This window comes from Microtus oregoni, unplaced genomic scaffold (assembly GCF_018167655.1).
Source record: "Microtus oregoni isolate MIOR12 unplaced genomic scaffold, Mior012 000028F_ref0000031, whole genome shotgun sequence".
NCBI classification, from domain to species: Eukaryota; Metazoa; Chordata; class Mammalia; order Rodentia; family Cricetidae; genus Microtus; species Microtus oregoni.
This window is the reverse complement of record NW_024543087.1, coordinates 3,751,207-3,770,814: the sequence shown is the minus strand read 5'-3', so window position 1 is coordinate 3,770,814 and position 19,608 is coordinate 3,751,207. Positions and strand designations below refer to the sequence as shown.

At 48.6% G+C, this 19,608-nt stretch overlaps 2 protein-coding genes across 4 annotated transcripts in view; both read left to right on the top strand.

Annotated features, from left to right (window-relative positions):
* Positions 1-11,429, top strand: part of Entpd3 (ectonucleoside triphosphate diphosphohydrolase 3) — a 30,428-nt gene extending 18,999 nt beyond the window's left edge. For 2 of the 3 annotated variants that reach the window (XM_041677205.1, XM_041677204.1), the window contains exons 7-11: positions 685-918; positions 2,270-2,542; positions 2,696-2,806; positions 4,079-4,216; positions 9,423-11,429. In XM_041677205.1, the coding sequence (XP_041533139.1) occupies positions 685-918; positions 2,270-2,542; positions 2,696-2,806; positions 4,079-4,216; positions 9,423-9,659 (993 nt within the window). In that variant the 3' untranslated portion in view covers positions 9,660-11,429. The remainder of the gene's footprint in view (positions 1-684; positions 919-2,269; positions 2,543-2,695; positions 2,807-4,078; positions 4,217-9,422) is intronic. The other variant, XM_041677206.1, reaches the window with a different exon arrangement.
* A 4,284-nt stretch (positions 11,430-15,713) lies between these two features.
* Rpl14 (ribosomal protein L14) lies at positions 15,714-19,020 on the top strand. The gene is made up of 6 exons (XM_041677294.1): positions 15,714-15,812; positions 16,284-16,385; positions 16,850-16,944; positions 18,128-18,227; positions 18,312-18,365; positions 18,692-19,020. Exons 1-6 carry the CDS (start codon positions 15,810-15,812, stop codon positions 18,977-18,979), a joined length of 642 nt encoding a protein of 213 aa, XP_041533228.1. The 5' UTR covers positions 15,714-15,809; the 3' UTR covers positions 18,980-19,020.
* The last annotated feature ends 588 nt before the right edge of the window (positions 19,021-19,608 follow it).

Here is a 19,608-nt window from a genome sequence, read left to right as displayed (position 1 = left end):
AGCAGCTAAGGAAGGACAGTTACGTACTGGGCCAAATGCATGGACCAGGCGAGAATTGCATGGCTTTGCTCTTCCATAAGAAATTTGGGAGGGATTTAAATTTAACCCTGAGCTCGTTTAGAAGGGCAGGGTGAGGATGACCCTTCCAAGAGGCTCATGACTGCCTGGAAATTAGCGTCCTCAATCTTTGTCCAGTGTCCCCAGAGAGAAGGAGTCTTCACTCATGTCCCTGGTCTCCTCACAGTCCCCCCCCCCCCCCCCCGCAGAGGACATGCAGACCACATCCCCGACTAGACCTCTGACTCCCCCACAAATATATTTTGAATTTTCAAATCAATTGGCATGATTAATATTTGGAACTCTCACATGAATCCCCACCCATGTAGCCCCTCCTGGCGTCAGAGGCCTTAGACTCAGTAACAGGCGAGCCTGGAGCTCCTAGCAGGGCAGCAAACAAGTAGGCCCCCTCTGCTTTGTTCCCTCCCTGCCTGTGTCCATCACACACAGCTCGTGAGCTGCAGGCATTTGTGTTACCAATTCAGTTTATAATCCCTAACCTAAGAGGGAACCAGTCCTGGGCTCTGTCCCTGCCTATCAGTAGGACTTGGAACTTGGGTGGAGAGCCCCAGCGAGTGGAGATGGTGTCTTTGGCCTTTCTCTCATTTCTTTTTCTCCACTATGCAGAAGAACCTATGGCACTTGTGGGTTCACCCACACGGAGTAGACACCACGGGAGCCCTGGATTTGGGCGGCGCCTCCACCCAGATATCCTTCGTGTCAGGAGAGAAGATGGAGCCAAATGCCAGCGACACGGTGCAGGTGTCCTTGTACGGCTACACGTACACGCTCTACACACACAGTTTCCAGTGTTACGGCCGCAATGAAGCAGAGAAGAAGTTCCTGGCGATGCTTCTGCAGGTGCTGAGGGTCTGAGCCAGGGGAGAGGGCCTGCCCTGAGTGTCCATCCTCACTCCAGTCTGCAAAGTGGATAGAAATAGCATCACAGCCTCACGTCATCCGGGATCTCTTTCTCCCTCCCCTCTCTCCTCCCCCCTCAGTTGTGTTAACTGCTTCCAGCAAATAGGAGTGAGAAAAACTAAGGAGGATCCTGACTGCAGCCTAGCTCAGTTGGGAAAATGCCTGCTGGGCAGACTTAAGGACAGGAGTTTGATTCCCTGGACAGGCAGGGCTGGGTGTACACCTTTAATCCCAGGCTGTTGAAGTAGAGGCAGGAGGATCTCTGTGAGTTTGAGGCTAGCCCGGTCTACACTGTGAGCTCCAGGCCAGCCAAGACTACATCATGATCAAAGGCCAGACATGGTCATGTGTGCTCTACTGTGGATGCTCCAGAGGCAGAGGCGGGCAGATCCCTCGGTTCGCTGCCCCGCCAGTCCATCCTACTGGGTCAGCTCCGGGCTAGTGAGGGAACCTGTTCCAAAATCAAGGTGTGGAGTGAGAGATGGCGCCACAGTTAAGAGCACTCGCTGCTCTTTCAGAAGGCAGGAGTTTAGTTCCTAGCACCCACGTGGCGGCTCAAGGCAACCTACAACTCTAGTTCCGGGGGATCTGGCACTCTCTTCTGGCTTCTGTGAGCACCCAAATGCTCACATGTGCTTTGTGCACACACACAAAAACACACACAAATAAAATAAATGCTTACAAAGGTTAGGTGGAGTGGCACATGCTTTTGATCTGAGCATTCATGAGGCAGAGGCAGGTGAATCTCTATGAATTTGAGGCCAGCCTGGTGATTCCAAGCAAATCAGGGCTTCACAGTGAGACCCTTTCTCAATAATAATAATTAATAATAATAATTTAACTAAAACAAATAAACAAGTGGACACTGGAGGAACAACACCTAATATTGATCTCTGGCCTCCACAGGTGGTGCACAAGTGTACCTGTGAGTACACACACACACACACACACACACACACACACACACACAGGTCCTCTTCCTTGAGCAGCAAGCACTTTACTGACTGAGCCATCTATCTCCCTACCCTCCCAAACTGTTTTCATTAAATCAATCTTTATGGTTTTTATTAACAGCCAATGCTTGATTTGTCTGCCTGTTTTATACATGTATATACCAAGTTATCTGAAAATGCCCTTGGGCAGGGTTCTTAGGACTCCTGCTCTCCCCGGGCAGTGGTGCACACTGTGAAGTGGTGGCTCTCATCCTCTCTTTGGGCATTGCAGGGTAGTGGCAGGGAGAATCTTCTAGAAGGAAGCTGTCCCATCTCACACCTCCCTGTCTTGCCTCCAGAGCGCTCCCACTGAAACCAACATCAGCAACCCCTGCTACCCGCGGGGTTACAGCACCTCCTTTGACTTGGGCCATGTGTTCGGCAGCCTGTGCACTGAGAAGCAGAGGCCGGACAACTACAACCCCTATGATATTGTCACCTTCACGGGAACTGGAGACCCATGGCTGTGCAGGGAGAAGGTGGCATCTGTGTTTGACTTCAAAGCTTGCCAGGAGCAAGATGCTTGTTCCTTTGATGGCATTTATCAGCCCAAGGTTCAAGGGCCATTTGTGGTGAGACCAAGGGCCGGATGGCAGGTGGGGAGGCGGGCTCTGCACCCCCAGGGGAGTGCCCCTCCCCCATCCCTTTTCCTTTCTCTGTCCTGCTGTCTTTATTCCCCACCCCCTGGATACTTGGCAAACTCACTGCCTCTGTCCTGCTCACAGGCATTTGCAGGGTTCTATTACACAGCCAGCGCACTAAACCTCTCTGGAAGCTTCTCCCTTACGTCCTTCAACAGCAGCAGCTGGGACTTCTGCAGACACGCCTGGATCGAGGTCAGTATTCAAAAAGACAGGGTGAGTGAGCGTTGGATAGACAATAGAGCTGAACATTGTATATGTGTGTGTGTGTAAACATGTATTAGTACATATATTTACGTATGTGTATCTTTGTGTACATGCGTGTGATTACGCCCTAGAGGTGGTGGGACCTGAGAGAATGGAGCTGATAAGTCAGGTGGACGAAAGTCCCATGCAGTAGCCAACTTTATTCAGAGCATCAGACAGTTTATGTACAAGGGGTTAAGAAGAGTCACCTGAGTGAAGTGTGCAATCACAAAGACAAGCCACACGTGGCAAAGCATGTTTTCCCAAAGAGGCAGATAAACAACAACAGCCGTTTGTGACAAGTCACCTGAAGTGATCTCACTCCTACACCTGGGAGGGGCACAGAAACACTTTCCAAGAACAATTCTGCGTTCTGGAGAAACTGAGGTCCCAAGACTCTTGTCTTGTTTTCTTGGTGTCTTCTTACGAGCTCTCAGAATTCCCTTCACGCGACTCCATTCTTGGACCATGTTCTGAAATGCACGTATGAATGTATATGTGATATAGGAAAGCATGTGTATCCATATGTGTGTATACGTGTGTGTGTGTCCATTGTGTGTTCAGGGTTAGCACATGCTATATGAGACCCTACCTGAAAATAGATAAATGAAAGAGAAAAACCAGGGCAGGTCAAAGCAGCCTTGGTGTGGGCAGTCTCCATGACCTGGATTGTAAGCAACGCTGGGCAGATACTTTGGGTCTTATGCAATTGTGTGTGTATGTGTGTGTGTATGTGTGTGTGTGTGTATGTGTGTGTGTATTTGTATGTATGTGTGTGTATGTGTGTGTATGTGTATGTATGTGTGTGTATGTGTGTGTATGTGTGTGTATGTGTGTGTGTATGTGTGTGTATGTGTATGTATGTGTGTATGTGTATGTATGTGTGTGTATGTGCGTGTATGTATGCGTGTGTATGTGTGTGTATGTGTGTGTATGTGTGTGTATGTGTATGTATGTGTATGTATGTGTATGTATGTGTGTATGTGTGTGTATGTGTATGTATGTGTGTGTATGTGTGTATGTGTATGTGTATGTATGTGTGTGTATGTGTGTGTATGTGTATGTATGTGTGTGTGTGTATGTATGTGTGTGTGTACGTGTATGTATGTTACCTGTCATTTTCATCTTGACATTCTGAGGGATGGGTTCTGAGACACTGCTGTCACCCTCTGGGGGTTCCCCTGCCTGCCCCCCTCTCAGATGCCTCTCTGTCCTTTCCAGCTCCCGTCCCTGCTTCCCAGATTTGATGAGGTGTATGCCCGGTCCTACTGCTTCTCAGCCCACTATATCTACCACCTGCTCGTGAACGGATACAAATTCACGGAGGAGACTTGGCCTCAGATACGTTTTGAGAAGGAAGTAAGTCAAAGCACATACTGGTTTCTTGTTTTCCTTGCCATAGAAAGGTTTATATGCGTGGATGTAGAGGAGAGGTCAAAGGTTAAAGGATGACCAAATCTTGCCGATTGCCTGTGAACACCCCAGGAAAAGAGGTGACAGAATTTAAAGCCGTTGTTCTCAGGAGATTGCTGTGGATGAGAAGATTAGAACTGAGGGCCAATGGATGGGTGCCCAAGGAGGGGGGAGTCTGGGCATGAGAGATGCCAGCCTTCAGCTCAGAGTGGAGTGTAGTCAGTACTGAGTTCACGTTTTTCTTTTCTTTTCTTTATTTCTTTTCTTCTTGGAGACATGGTCTCACTATGTAGCACAGGCTGACCAGGAGCTCACTATGTAACCCTGGCTGGCCAGGAGCTCACTATGTAGCCCAGGCTGGCCTGGAGCTCACTATGTAGCCCTGGCTGGCCCGGAGCTCACTATGTAACCCTGGCTGGCCAGGAGCTCACTATGTAGCCCTGGCTGGCCAGGAGCTCACTATGTAAGTACTAGGGTTAAGGATGTACACCATCTCTCCTGGCTTATAGTTTGTTTTATAACATAATAATTAAGTACTCTCCATGTTATACAAATGACAAGGTAAGATACTGTGTTGAGAGCGTGAGGGGTTCACATTAGCTCTTTCTCATTAAATGAAAATTCTCTCTTCAAGAGAACCTGAGGTCACTGTGATTACAGACTAAACTGAGGGATGGGGAGGCTCTTCTTGTCTCAGCTATAGATAGATGGTATAGCAGATGATAGGTGATTATATAGACGATAGGTAGATTAGATAGATGATAGATTGATGGTAGATTGATGTGCTGGATGGGTGGGTGGTAATAGATTAAATGATGATAGATAGATGGAAGATAGATACCGGAAAGAGACGGACAGACAGATGATAGCCAGAGAGATAGATAGATATTGCCTAGACCTAAGATGTTTAGGAAGCGGAGGGACAGCTGCTTCGGGCAGAGCTTGCCTGTGAATCTGGTTGGCCACTGCTGTGTTCCCGGTTCTGATAGAATGTTCTCAGTTCAGAAATGGCTGGAGCAAAGGCTACAGGATGTCTGGAGCCATGCTGTTCAGTTCCAGCTTTGGTAAAATTGGATTAATCCAATCAATATTCCGAATTAAGCTTGGGGCTGTCTATTTTCATGTAAGTAAAATTGAGTCATCTAAAAAAAAAATAACAAAACAAAACAATGAGGCTGTCTGGAGGTGTGGGGATGTGCCAAGCCCTCCCCTAGCAAGTGCGGGCATCTGCCAAGCATACTGCAGGAATGGAGAATATCTCTGCACCGAGGAGACGCTCTGGGTTTAAATTTCCTTCCTGGGACTGGCCAGATGGCTCAGCTGGTGAGGGCCCTTCCCAGTGACCTGATTCAGTCCCCAAAACACACACTGAAGAAGAAGACAGCTCCTGCTTGTTGTCCTCTGACCTCCACATAGGTGCTGCCGCATGTATTATGTTCACACACACACACACACACACACACACACACACACACACACATACACAGACACATACATACATACATACATACATACATACAGATACACACACAAACACACAATGGAGAAGAAGACAGCTCCTGCTTGTTGTCCTCTGACCTCCACATAGGTGCTGCCGCATGTATTATGTTCACACACACACACGCACATGCGCACACACACACACAGACACATACATACACACACATACATACATACATAGACAGACACATACATACACACACAGACTCACATAGACACACACATACATACACAGACACATACACACATACATACAGATACACACACAAACACACAGACACATACACATACATACATACACACAGACACATACTGTAAAATTTTTAAATTTTACTTTCCTGACACTGCAAAATTTTTAAATTTTACTTTTCTTTAATGGTAAAGAATTTGCTCCTGGCCAAGTGGTTATCTATTTACAGTTTAGGAACTCCCTATGTCACCTTGGCTTGCTTGGAACTCATGTAGGCTAGGCAGGCTTTGAACTCCCAGAAATCAGTCTGTCTCTTCCTCCTGAGTGCTAGTGTGTGTGTGTGTGTGTGTGTGTGTGTGTGTGTGTGTGCGCGTGAGAGAGAGAGAGAGAGCGAGACAGAGAGAGAGAGAGAGACAGAGAGAGAGACAGAGAGAGAGAGACAGAGAGAGAGAGATGGGTAATAAGAATGTAAGCAATTAGGTGGTGGTGGCACACGCCTTTCATTCCAGTACTTGGGAGGCAGAGGCAGGCTCCCTGTGAGTTCGAGGCCAGACTAGTCTACAAAGTGAGTTCCAGAACGGCCAGGGCTACACAGAGAAACCCTGTCTCAAAAAACAAAAACAAGGGGCTGGAGAGATGGCTCAGCGGTTAAGAGCATTGCTTGCTATTCCAAAGGTCCTGAGTTCAATTCCCAGCAACCACATGGTGGCTCACAACCATCTGTAATGAGGTCTGGTGCCCTCTTCTGGCCTGCAGGCATATATTGTATACATAATAAATAAATAAATATTTAAAAACAAAACCAAAACAAGACAAAAAGGGTGTACACAGACAAGGAGATTTTCTACACAAGCACTGAATACAGTTTAAAGACAGTAGTCAAAGCTGGGTGGTGGTGGCGCACGCCTTTAATCCCAGCACTCGGGAGGCAGAGGCAGGCGGATCTCTGTGAGTTCGAGACCAGCCTGGTCTACAAGAGCTAGTTCCAGGACAGGCTCCAAAACCACAGAGAAACCCTGTCTCAAAAAAAAAAAAAGAAAAAAAAGAAAATAAAAATAAAGACAGTAGTCAAATAGGAAGGAGATACTACAAAGATATAGAAAAGAGCAAGAATGAGCAATTTTTAGGAAGAAAAGTAACACTCTGATCCCAGTAACACTGTGATCCCATGAACTTGTGACCTTGTGAGCCTCTGAGCTGTGATCCTGGCACTTGAAAAGCAGAGGTGAAGCAGAAAGAAGTTCAAGGCCAGCCTGAACTACTTGAGACGAAGAAGAAGAAGAAGAAGAAGAAGAAGAAGAAGAAGAAGAAGATCCTGTCCCATGCTCATATACAAATGAAAAGTTAAAAAGAGTAATATACAAATTGAAAGTTTAATAAAAAGTTTTCTTAATGTCAAGCCAAGGGCCAGTGAAATGGCTCAGTGGGTAAAAGCACCTGCCTCTGGGCCTGATGGAGTCCCATTCTCAGATCCACATTGTGTAAGGGGAGAACCTACCCCTGAAAGTTGTCACGAGATTTCTACATGCATGCTATGGCATGCATGCACCCCCACGAAGATACACACGCACACACACACGCACACGCATGCACACACACACACGCATGCACACATACGCACGCACAGGACACTAAGCAAAAGTGTGATATGAATAAATAACAAGCAAACACTGCGATGGAAGAAGCCAGTGCTGTCATTTAATAGCTGGGCCAACAATTTTGAAGAAGAGCATCATTTGAGATAAAGAGTACAGATGATAAATTTGATTCACTATAGATTGCAAATTCAAAATATGGAGATGTCTAAAAAGATAGCCTTGAAATATGATAGTTAAAAAGCAGATGCAAGGCCGGATGTGGTGGCACATGCCTTAAATTCCAGTACTCTAGAGGCAAAGACAGACTGATCTCTGTGAGTTCGAGGCCAGCCTGGTCTACAGAGTGAGTGCCAGGACAGGCGGAATTACATAATGAGACGTTTTAGAATAGGGATAGGAAAAGGGAAAGAGAGAGGAGGGAAGGGAAGGGGAGAGAAGAGGAGGAGGGAAGGGAAGGGGAGAAAAGAGGAGGAGGGAAGGGAAGGGGAGGGGAGGGGAGAGGAGGGAAGGGAAGGGGAGAGGAGGGAAGGGGAGAGGAGGGAAAGGAAAGGGAGAGGACAGAAGGGAAGGGGAGAGAAGAGGAGGAGGGAAGGGAAGGGGAGAGGAGGGAAGGGGAGGAGAGAGGAGGGAAGGGAAGGAGAGAGGAGGGAAGGGAAGGGGAGAGGACAGAAGGGAAGGGGAGAGAAGAGGAGGAGGGAAGGGAAGGGGAGAGGAGGGAAGGGAAGGAGAGAGGAGGGAAGGGGTACCTATCAGAAGACATGAACACAGTGGGCTTCCCATTTGGGCTACACACTGTTTCTAGGACCCAATCTTGGGTTGGGTCAAGACCTTCTAACCCTTTCCTTAAGCACAAACAGGCCGGTCACCCTTCACAATAGCAACTCTTTCGCTGCTGGGACTGTGCCTCCGCTTAGCTGGGCTTGTAGGGAACTCAGTTTTCTGATCATCGTACTGAAGGGGGAACCAGATTCTTTGTGGTTATGGTGCAGTATCAGAACATAGCAAACCCTTTGACCTTCTCTTCAGGGTGTCCTGATGTGGCATTTCCCTCTGTATGCTGTGAATATGTTTTATTACCATTGGTTAATAAAGAAGCTACTTTGGCCTATTGCCACTCTGTTGTAATGGGGAGCGGAGCAGCGGGCTGTGTTCCTGCAGCCCCGGCTCATGGCTGCCTGGCTAGTTTATGCCCCGAAATAATTACAAGGAAACTGTATTCTTTTAAACACTGCCTGGCCCATTAGTTCCAGCCTCTTATTGGCTAGCTCTTACATATTGATCTAACCCATTTCTAATATTCTGTATAGCCCACGAGGTGGCTTACCAGGAAAGATCTTAACCTGCGTCTGTCTGGAGTGGGAGAATCATGGCGACTGCTGACTCAGCTTTCTTTCTCCCAGCCTTCTGTTCTGTTTTCTCCGCCTACCTAAGGGTTGGCCTATCAAATGGGCCTAGGCAGTTTCTTTATTAATAAGAAATCACTCCCATATCAGCCTATGAAAGGGCAGAATAGAGCTGGGGGAGAGGAGAGAGGGACTAACTGAATGCAGGGAGAAAGAAGGCCGAGTCAGGGAGACACCATGTAGCTGCTGAAGGAAAAAGATACCGGAACCTTACTTGTAGGCCACAACCTCATGGTGATACACAGATTAATAGAAATGGGTTAATTTAAGATGTAAGAGCTAGCTAGGAATATGCCTGAGGTATTGGCCAAACAGTGTTGTAATTAATATAGTTTTGTGTGATTATTTGGGTCTGGGTGGCTGGGGAATGAAGGAACAGTCTCTGTTTACAATGACCTTGTGTGGGCTGGGACCAGCCTGCAACTCTGCCTGGGAACTGAGCCATCTGCTCTCCTCTGCAGGTGGGGAACAGCAGCATCTCCTGGTCCCTAGGATACATGCTCAGCTTGACCAACCAGATCCCAGCTGGAAGTACCTTGATCCGTCTGCCGATTCAGCCCCCTGTCTTTATGGGCATTCTGGCCTTCTTCACGGCCATCGCCTTGCTGTGCCTGGCATTTCTTCTGTATCTGTGTTTAGCATTCAGGACAAAGGGACACTCTGAGAACGCCTTTGAACAAGCAGTGGATTCGGATTGAGCCTTCCAAGCCTGAGACTGCCTGTAACCCACCAGAATGACATCGGACAATGTGAGCAAAGTGGCTGCCACCAGGACCTGCTCCAAGGTTACACACCAAGATCACATGCCTCTCAGCTGCTGGCTCCCATCAGAGCACCACCTGTGAGAGTTGCCCCTGCAACCCCTCCCTACCTGATTGCTGATCCACTGGGAATCAAGGAGACACAGGCAGTCACATCATGTTCAGGGACTTCGCTCCATCACTCCAGAGGAAATCAGGAACATAATAATTTAACATGGAAGAACTGACCACAGGGCCCGGCTTCCATTTTCTCTCCCTCACTATTCTTCCTAGCAAGGCGCCCATGAAGGCTCTGACTGGGACATCTCACCCTCCTTCGTAAGTCTTTTAGTTGTAAGTCCAGCCCTGTCTCAGATCACTGACACTTCATTTAGCAATCCCATAAGCATTAAGCTCCCTGGCTGGTAGGATGTAGCACTGAGTGGGGAAGATGATAGTACAGAGTCTCGTTTGTTGTAGCTCATGCTAGCCTCCAGCTCACTATGTAGCCAAGAATGACCTTGAACTTCTGATCTACTCCTGAGCTCCTGAGCGCTGCAATTACAGCTATGAATCAATACACCCAGTTTATGAGCTGGAACCCTCAGGCTTCATGCATGCTAGGCAAGTATTCTACCAACTGAGCCATAGCCCTAGCCTAAGAAAACTGCAGCCCCAAGGATGCCTGGCCTTGTCATGTAGGCAGAACCTGAAGCATGAAGACACGCAGAAGTCACTAGAACGGTAGCTCTTCTCATCGTGGAGTTCCCCCTTGGGGCTCTGGTCATGGGGCTGCTACTTGGTGTGTGCCATCATCCTTGTGTGTGGTCTCACTGCTGTGCTCTCAGCCAGTCCACTGCCCGGGGCTGCCTTTCTGCTGTCCTCCTGGCATGCGGTTTTCCTGCCGCTCTCATGGGTATACGTGACCCTGTCCTAAGACATCCCAGGCTGGAATTTCTGACCAATTATTTACCCCAATTACAGTTCTCCCCGAGTAGCTGCCACACTTGATTTGTGGGGGGAAAAAGGCAGTTTTGGGAGTATTTCCCTTCAAAGTGGGAAGAGAAAGGGCTTCAGCAAGCCCGGTCACTACAAGCTACACATCAATGCTATTTCACATGGCTGGTTGTGGGCACCATATGGAATAAACTCTTATTTTTATTTTGCAATGCTTATCTGTTAATTTACATATGCAGCCCTTTCTCCTAAGGAGACAGGGTGGTATTTTTAAGAAGAAGACCATTCCTATTACGTAGCTCTGCTCTGCCTCCTCCATGCTGGGATTCCAGAGTTTATTTTTATTGAGTAACAAGTTCTGGGTATTGAACATGGATCTTTTGGTTTGCATGTCTTTTACTGACCGACTGGGCTGTCTCCCCCAGCCTTTGTTTCAGGTTTGAGACAGGGTCTTGCACAACTAACAAAGATGCATAAAGCAGAAATAAAAACAGGCGCTGGAGAGATGGCTCATTGGTGTGAGTACTGGCTGCCCTCCTAGAGGTGGCTCACTGGGGAGAGTACCGGCTGCCCTCCTAGTGGACCTGGGTTCAGTTCCCCACACCAATATGGCAGCTCACAACTGTCTGTGTCTCTAGTACCAGGGGCCTGATTCCCTCTTCTAGCTTCCTCCAGCACCGAATGCATGTGGTACACAGCCAGACATGCAAACGAAATGCCACATACATAAAGTTAGCAAATAAAAATCTTTTTAAATAAAAGCAAAACAAATCTTAAAAAAGAATGTCAAATGTTTTGATTTTACTTGCTGATCTCTGACTCCTAGAAGCCTCCCAGTTTATGACTTTAAAAACAAAGATGTGTCTAATAAAACCAGAACAGCCGGGCGGTGGTGGCGCACGCCTTTAATCCCAGCACTCGGGAGGCAGAGGCAGGCGGATCTCTGTGAGTTCGAGACCAGCCTGGTCTACAAGAGCTAGTTCCAGGACAGGCTCCAAAACCACAGAGAAACCCTGTCTCGAAAAACCAAAAAAAAAAAAAAAAAAAAAAACCCAGAACATTCTCTGTGCTTACTGTAAAAGCTCTTGAGGGCTCAGGATCATGGTCCGATAATAAGTTCTTAGTTGTACAGGTAAGAAAGCCAGCTCTAAGTATCTCCCCTGCCAAAGTCATGTATCCTTTAATGTGTCTTTGTTTCTCACACCTGTAAGTGTGTAAGCCCTCACTTAGCTGTGTTCTACATGCGTTATATACATCACAGATATCTCAACCCTACTTGTGTTTACACACTCATAAAGCCACACCCATCCCACTCATACACTGTCCCAGCTATTCTAACTCTCATGGCCCCTACATCTGTGCTCCTCCTACAGATACCCAGACCCTATGCTATACCCCCAAATGTCTACCACCCACACACACACATGCACATGCATGCATACACACACACACACACCACTGGCTCTCTATCACTACTGCTGCTCACACTGAGGCACTGTTTTGCACACATTCACACCTGATCTCCAACTCAGACCTGTGCACATCAATACAGTCCAGCCTTGCTGCTCCCGCCTTGGTCTCCCAAGTAGCTGGGATCACAAGTGTGCACCACCACACCCTGCATACAGAGAGCTTTGAAGTTTCACAGAGGGAAGGGGACTAGAGGCTAATCTAGCTAACATCACACAGTCAGAGAGGGGCAGTGGAGCTTCCCAGGACCTAGTTCTACTAACAGAACACAGGTACCGCATGCTCTGTCTACACTGGAAGACAGGGCCAGAACACCCACTGTGAGCAAATAACAGAACACAAACAAACTTTGAGAAACACTCTGGTTGGAGCTAGCCCAATCACATCCTGTCAGTCCTCCAGATTGCCTCTCTGATCCCGCCCTCTCCGCTGCCCTCTGGGTATGATATGACTGGGCCAGGGTGGAGAGGGGCTTGTGCAGGGAGTAGCAGGGTGGCAAGGATTTCCAGTCCCTCTTGCCAGGAATATCCTTTATCTCAGCTCTCCGCACACGGCACCGCTTCGCTCTTCGCTCTCCAGCAAAGGCAGACGTCTCGGGCTGATGGATTTATTGAGAGGGGCTGAGACGACTCGGCGGTTTCTAGTACTTGCTGCTCTTGCGGAGGTCCTACCTACATAGCAACTCATAACCGGCTATTAAACTCCAGTTCCAGGGGATGTGATGCCCTCTTTTGGCCTCTGCGGGTACTGAGTGTGTTTGTGCTTGGTGCTTGGAAGCTGGCATGCAGAACGCTCACACATGTAGCAATTAAGAAACTGAAGTGGGGCTCATCTGGGGCTACAGAGATGACTCCAAAGTTGAGAGCTTTCTTGTGCTCTTGGAGAGAATTAGAGTTCAGTGCCCAGCTCACAGCTACTTGTACCTCTATCGCCTTAGGGGACTGGATACCTTCTCTGGCCTCCAAGGGGACCCCTTCCCCCACACACATTAGTACAAACTAGATAAAGGGCTTAATGACCATAAAGGCCTGAATTTGGTTCCCCTTCACACACATGAGAAGTTAGGGCTGATGGGCTGAGCGGTCATGCTGGGCTGGCAGGTGGAGACAAGGGCATTTCCGGGGCTCAGTGGCCAGCCCAGAGGAACTGGCAAACTCTGGGTTCAGTGAAAGACCCTGCCTCAAAAAAACAGAGTGAAGAGTGACTGAGGAAGGCACCCAGTGTGCTGTTTTGTTTCTGTCTACTTGCCACAAGCTAGGGTCATCCTAATGCTTTGGCCCTTTAATACAGTTCCTCATGCTGTGGTGACCCCCCAACCATAAAATTTATTGCTACTTCATTAACTGTAATTTTGCTGTTATGAATCGTAATGTAAATATCTGTGTTTTTCGATGGTCTTAAGACGACCCCTGTGAACGAGTCTTTGGACTAGACCAAGGACAAGGCTTGCTTGGAGAAGGTTAGCTCAACAACAAAATGGAGCTTGTAAGGAATCTGAAACAGCCTGATGCTTCTTGGTAAAGGTCTTGAGACATCCCCTCAAGGATGCACTCTGGTCTTTCCAGGAGGAAGCAGAAGGTATTAGAACATCGGAGGGTGTCTGGGTGAGATGATGGGGGGACCTTGTCCATCCTCAAGGCAAAGGAGAACATCAGAGGGTTACGGGTGAGATGATAGGGGGACCTTGGTTATGCTGTCCATCCTCAAGACAAAGGAGAACAGTGAAGGGACGGGAATGAGGTGACATAATCCAACTTCGTATCCATGGCAAAGTCCTGTAAACTGAGGGACTTCCCCAGTGTTTCTCAAAGCGTGCTCACTATACCACTGGATTTTAAACTATCTCAGCCCTCCCCCAAACTGCCTTCAATTCTCTGGTTGCGGTAGAGCCAGGGAACTCTCATAAAGAAAAGAAGGATTTTTCTTTTCAAAAAAATTTTTTAAAGTTAATACACACTTGGAGAAAAAAAAAGGGCACAGCTGCACAAAGTAAAGACTCCTGCATCGTACTGGTGGGTGAAGGGATGGCAAGACTCAGAAGCCTGCCACCTCCAGCAACGGTGGCCTGCACCATGGAAAAACAAGATTGACACTAGTTTGCTGGTTTTTCTTGCTTGTTCCCACGTGTGTGCATCGCTGCAAAAGCCAGTGGGTGGCTCCCGGTATCTGCCTTCATTCCCTTCTGTCTTATTAAGACAAGGTCTGCTGTGGGACATGGAGCTCACCAAGCAGGCCAGGTTCTTTAGCCAGTGAGCCCCTGGGATCCGACTGCTTCAGCCTCCCGAGGACTGGGCTTAGAGGCCGGTCACCATACCCATAGAATAGTTACATAGGTGTTAGGAGATCTGAACTCCTGACCTAGCGCTAAGGGCTTTACCCACTGAGACACCTCTCAGAGCCACGATTCGTACTTCACACACTTAGGGCTTTGCCGGCTGTAAATCTTATGTAAAATAAAATAATATAGTAACTATCCTTCTTATCTGTTTACTTCACTTAGGGTTCTGTTCCAAAGTCTCAGAGATTTTGCTGCTACAGGCTACCAAAAGTTATCCATTCTCTTGTTTATGGGTCTCTACAGCTCCCAGTTTGTGCTATTATTAGAAAAGAAAAAGAGGTTGGGCGTGGTGGCCCACGCCTTTAATCCCTGCACCTGGGAGAAGGAGGCAGCTGGATCTCTGAGTTCAAGGTCAGCCTGGTCTACCTAGTTCCAGGGCAGCCAGGGTTACATAGAGAAACCCTGTCTTAACAAACAACAAAAATCTGAAAAAGTACTGGTATGGCCACTCTTGTTCATATCTTTGAAAACTATATAATTCGGGTCAGTGATATGACTCAGTGGGCAAAGGGGCTTGCTGCCAGGTCCCAGGGACCTACTGACCTCCACACACGCCAGGGACACTCGCGCCCTCACACAAGCATAAATAAATAAAAGCAAAAGAAGCAACGTGAAAGGGTGGAGGGGAGATTTCTTCTCAAATGGTTCGATCTAAGATCTGTAAAGGAAACCTGACTAGTCTATGGGTATGGCGACACCTGGGATTCTGGACCCAATCACGTCCCTCTTTTCTTCCCAATGTCCCTTAAATTTGCTTTTTAAAATAGGGTCACTCTATGTATCCCTGGCTGGCACAGAACTCGGTTTGAAGAGCAAGCAGGCTTGGAATTTAGAATTGTTTCTGTCTGCGCCTCCCGAGTGCCAGGATTAAGGGCGCGCGCCACCAATTCGACTGATCATCAAATCCGCGGATACAGAAGCAAAGTGAAGTGGGGCGGCAGTTTGAATAGAATGCACAGGCCCTGTGGCCCTCCTGTCCCTAAAGTGCTCAGGGGTGACCGTCCTGCCATGCCAGCATTCGGGGGACTACGGCAGGAGCGTTGCTGTGAGCGAGAGACCTGCCTAGAGTCAACACTGACAGATTTGTCTCAAACCTAACCAAACCAAAACCAAATAAACGAGAAAGGAGAAACTGAAACGCCAACTTCACAACACGTGTCCGAGAAGCTGTAACCGGAACCAAGACGCCACCGCCATGCTTTCAGCCACCGAGCACGCGCAGACGCACGTCAGTCCCGTCCCCTCGACCAATCGGTGGTCACGCAGGACGTCGGGGCGGAGCTTCCGCCGACACATGCGCACGGCCGGGCGGGCCCTCTTCCTTCTCGCTGAACGCCGCCGACATGGTGAGTGTGTGTGCTCAGGGCTCCGAGCGCGGCCGTTGTGCCGCTCGCCTTCCGCCCCGGGCGGGCGAGCCGCGGCGTGGGATGGCACTGCGTGACCCAGGCCGCGCGCTGGGAGTCGGCGGGACGTGGAATACAGCCCCCGGGGAGCGCGGCTCTCCGTCGCGTGGAAGGCCCTGCCGGGCGCCTGGACCACGCGTGCGCAGTGGCGGGGAGTTGCCGGGGGCGAGGGTCGGGGATGGCGGCGCTGCGGCGGGGAGTGGGTCAGGCTCGATCCGTGCGCTCATCTCCCGAACATCAAAGGGATCGTAGGAGGCCAGAGAGTTTCGAGGATGGGTAAGGGCAAACCCAGGAGACTTTATGGAGGGAAAGTGGCTACAGGACGTTTTAGCCGAAAAAAATGCCGGTTACTAAGTGCAGTTCCGGACTCGGAATAGTTAAAGCCAACCCCTGTCTCTTCGCTCCCATTTTTAGGTGTTCCGGCGCTTCGTGGAGGTTGGCCGGGTGGCCTACGTCTCCTTTGGGCCTCATGCTGGAAAGCTGGTCGCGATTGTCGATGTTATTGATCAGAACCGGGTACGTGTGTAAGGAGTGTTTTACGTGGCAGTAGGTTTGGCAACACCGTGGATGGTTCTCGGGTGGGGTTCTTTACCTTTGAGAGACCACTGGGCACGGGGTCCGAAGCACAGAGTTCATCCTAGATTTTCTCACGAAGTAAACCAGGCAGATGCTTTAGTCACGGCCAAAATTCAGGTCAGTCTAAATGAGGTGAATGTAAAAGGAGTTGAGGGGCTAGAGAAATAGCTGTTGGTAGAGCGTTTGCTCTGCCCAAGGCTCTGGAGTTGGTTCCCAGCTCTGAGGTTAGGGCTACCTCTGTGAGATCGCCACCAGCTTGGGCCACTTGATCTCCTGTCTGGGACACTGAGCTCACAGAAAGCATGTTGGCCTCATTAGAAGGGACCAAGGGACAAGAGGCGTGAGTTAGCATGTTCAGCCATCTTGACTTAGGTAGCCTCTGAGATCCTGGTTCTGTATTCTAGGCTCTGGTGGATGGACCCTGCACCCGGGTGAGGAGACAGGCCATGCCTTTCAAATGCATGCAGCTCACTGACTTCATCCTCAAGTTCCCACACAGGTAAGGCCTGGTTCTAAGTCGCCTTCCAGTTTCGTGCCACTGTCTATTTCCCCTTGAGAATGTACAGACAGTACGAGAGGTTCAGAGCCAACCCAGAAAGTGGGACTTTCAGTTAGCAAACAGACCCTTAATTCCTTAAAATCGCCCAGTCATTTTTGTCATGGAAGTTACCCGTATTTTTGTCTCTTCCCCCTTACTCTGTATTTCATTTTCATACAATAAATTGAATGAGAAAGTCTACTCTTGCTCCCTGAGTCGCTTTGCTATGTTACTACTGCTTTTGGCAGAACAGAATTGTACCTGTGGCTTCATGTCAGGGAGCACCCCCCCCCCCCCAAGCAGTAGCCAAGTTGGCCTGTGTTTGTTTTGGTGTTAACATGGTTTCGTGCTGTGTAGCCCAGACTCACACTCTTCCTGCCTTGGCCTCTCTTGGTGATGGAGCTCTGGGTGCTACCATGCCCTGCTTTAAAGTGCAGAAATCTTCCTCGTGATTTGATGGACTTGTGTGTGCTTTCCACAAAGTAGTTAACCTACGAAAGCATGTTTCCCGCTTATAAGACATGGAGGCGACAGAACTGGTTGGCTTTTTGTTTTTCTTTGCGTCAGGGTTTCTTTGTGTAACAGCCCTGGCTGTCCTCAGACTTGCTTTGTAGACCAGGCTGGCCTTGAACTCACTAAGATCCACCTGACTCTGCCTCCGGGGTGCTGGGATTAAAGGGTGCTGCCACCGCTGTCCTGGTCCTGCCTTGCTGTGTGGTTGTTAGGTCAGCAGTGGTTGGTGTCCTGAAGCATCCTTTGAAATGTGCCACCACAGAGTAGATAAGCTGCTGTGGTTTGGGAGACAGGTAGTTACAGTCCCCTTAGACTGGAGTGGGTGCAGCAGGAGAGTCCCTGAGGGGTTACAGCAGTAATGATGAGAAACTTGGCTAAGTTAGTGTACAAAATTAAACCAGTGGTTAGTTACAAAAAGATGTGGTTTGATGCAGATGTAGTATGTAAGTAGCAAGTGTTCAGAGGTGATCCCCCCCCACACACACACACATTTTTGAAATTTAATCTTTTTTTGGCATTGTTTACCATGCCTATGTGTTGTGAAGCCAACCAAAGCTGGGTATGATGGGAGGGAGGTGCTGTCCTTGGCTGTGTGACTGCAAAGCTAATAACTTGGTCTTGCTCTTCATAGTGCCCGACAGAAGTATGTACGGAAAGCTTGGGAGAAGGCAGATATCAATACGAAATGGGCAGCCACAAGATGGGCCAAGAAGATTGATGCCAGGGAAAGGGTAATGACATAAAGCCTTTGTGTTTTGGGGGCCCAGGATGTGGAGATGGATGACAGGAGAGATCATTCTGTTTTCTTTTAACAGAAAGCCAAGATGACAGATTTTGATCGTTTCAAAGTCATGAAGGCAAAGAAAATGGTGAGTTTTCAGGTGTACGTGTTGTGTTATGTACAGGGTATAGTGGCCAGTCCATGGTGCTTTGTGTACCTTAAATTGTTAGGTTGGGGCCAGTGATACAGCTCTGTGTGAAGGTACTCAGGGTTAGGTGCTGGCCTTGAGTCTTAGAACTTACTAATGGAAGGAGAGAACTGATCCCACAGAATTGTCCTTCCATCATGTACACGCAATAAGGATTATAAAAGTGTCCTTACTAAAGTTTAGTTGCATGGAAGAAACAATTTGATTTTTAGACAATGAAAGAAGTTGTGTGCATGCCTGCCCTGAATGCTGTCTTGTGTTTTCAGAGGAACAGAATCATCAAGACTGAAGTCAAGAAACTACAGAGAGCAGCTATCCTGAAAGCCTCTCCCAAAAAGGCACCTGTTGCTAAGGCTGCCATTGCAGCTGCGGCTGCAGCAGCAGCTGCTGCTAAGGGTAAAGTTCCACCCAAGAAGGCGACAGGACCCGCCAAGAAGGCTGCAGGCCAGAAGGCTTCAGGCCAGAAGGCAGCACCTCCCGCTAAAGGTCAGAAGGGTCAGAAGACCCCAGCCCAGAAAGCGCCTTCTTCAAAGGCAGCTGGCAAGAAAGCATGAGGCTGTACAAAGAAATAAAGGTTTTTTGACTCATTGGCAAATCTCTTGTCGCCGAGTGGGTATTAGAAAAGATACTTTATTCTTTACCCTGCCCTTAAGGGCACACAGCTGTCATCACTGAACCTGTATGCACAGGTTCCTTGACAGAACAGAGTGCCTGTCCCTTGTACAGATACGTGTGTTTCCCATAAACAGGTCACATCCCATCACTGGAGAGTCTAGTGAGGTTCAGGAAAGACAGTGGACTGAACCATAGTTGAGTGGTAGCAGTGCCTTCCTGGGGTGTGGTGGGATTTGGACTGTCAAACAAGCCTGCATAGTTCTAGGGAACGTGGGTAGGTCATTTGCAGGATTATTTCCAGCAGACAGGGACTTTTGGTTTGCTCACTTACGCACGGTGGAGTACTGGAATACAGTTGGAAATAAATTACTTGGGCTGAGGGGACAGTTCTGCCTTTGTAAGCATCTTTTAAGGGCTCTGGCTCCTTCCCTGAGGGCAGATTGAGGGTAGAATTCAGACTGCTCCTAGTAATGGTGTGATTTGGAACAGTCTTAAGTATCCTTCCTTTAAGAAAGGGGCATGAGTCTTGTGGTGGTGCACGCCTTTAATTCCCAGCATTCAAGAGGCA

Bases quoted from the DNA above. Each gene is read 5' to 3' on its own strand.
- Rpl14 (XM_041677294.1), top strand. The intron at 16,386-16,849 runs GTACGTGTGTAA...TCTGTATTCTAG, and splicing joins ATGTTATTGATCAGAACCGG to GCTCTGGTGGATGGACCCTG. The intron at 16,945-18,127 runs GTAAGGCCTGGT...TGCTCTTCATAG, and splicing joins ATCCTCAAGTTCCCACACAG to TGCCCGACAGAAGTATGTAC.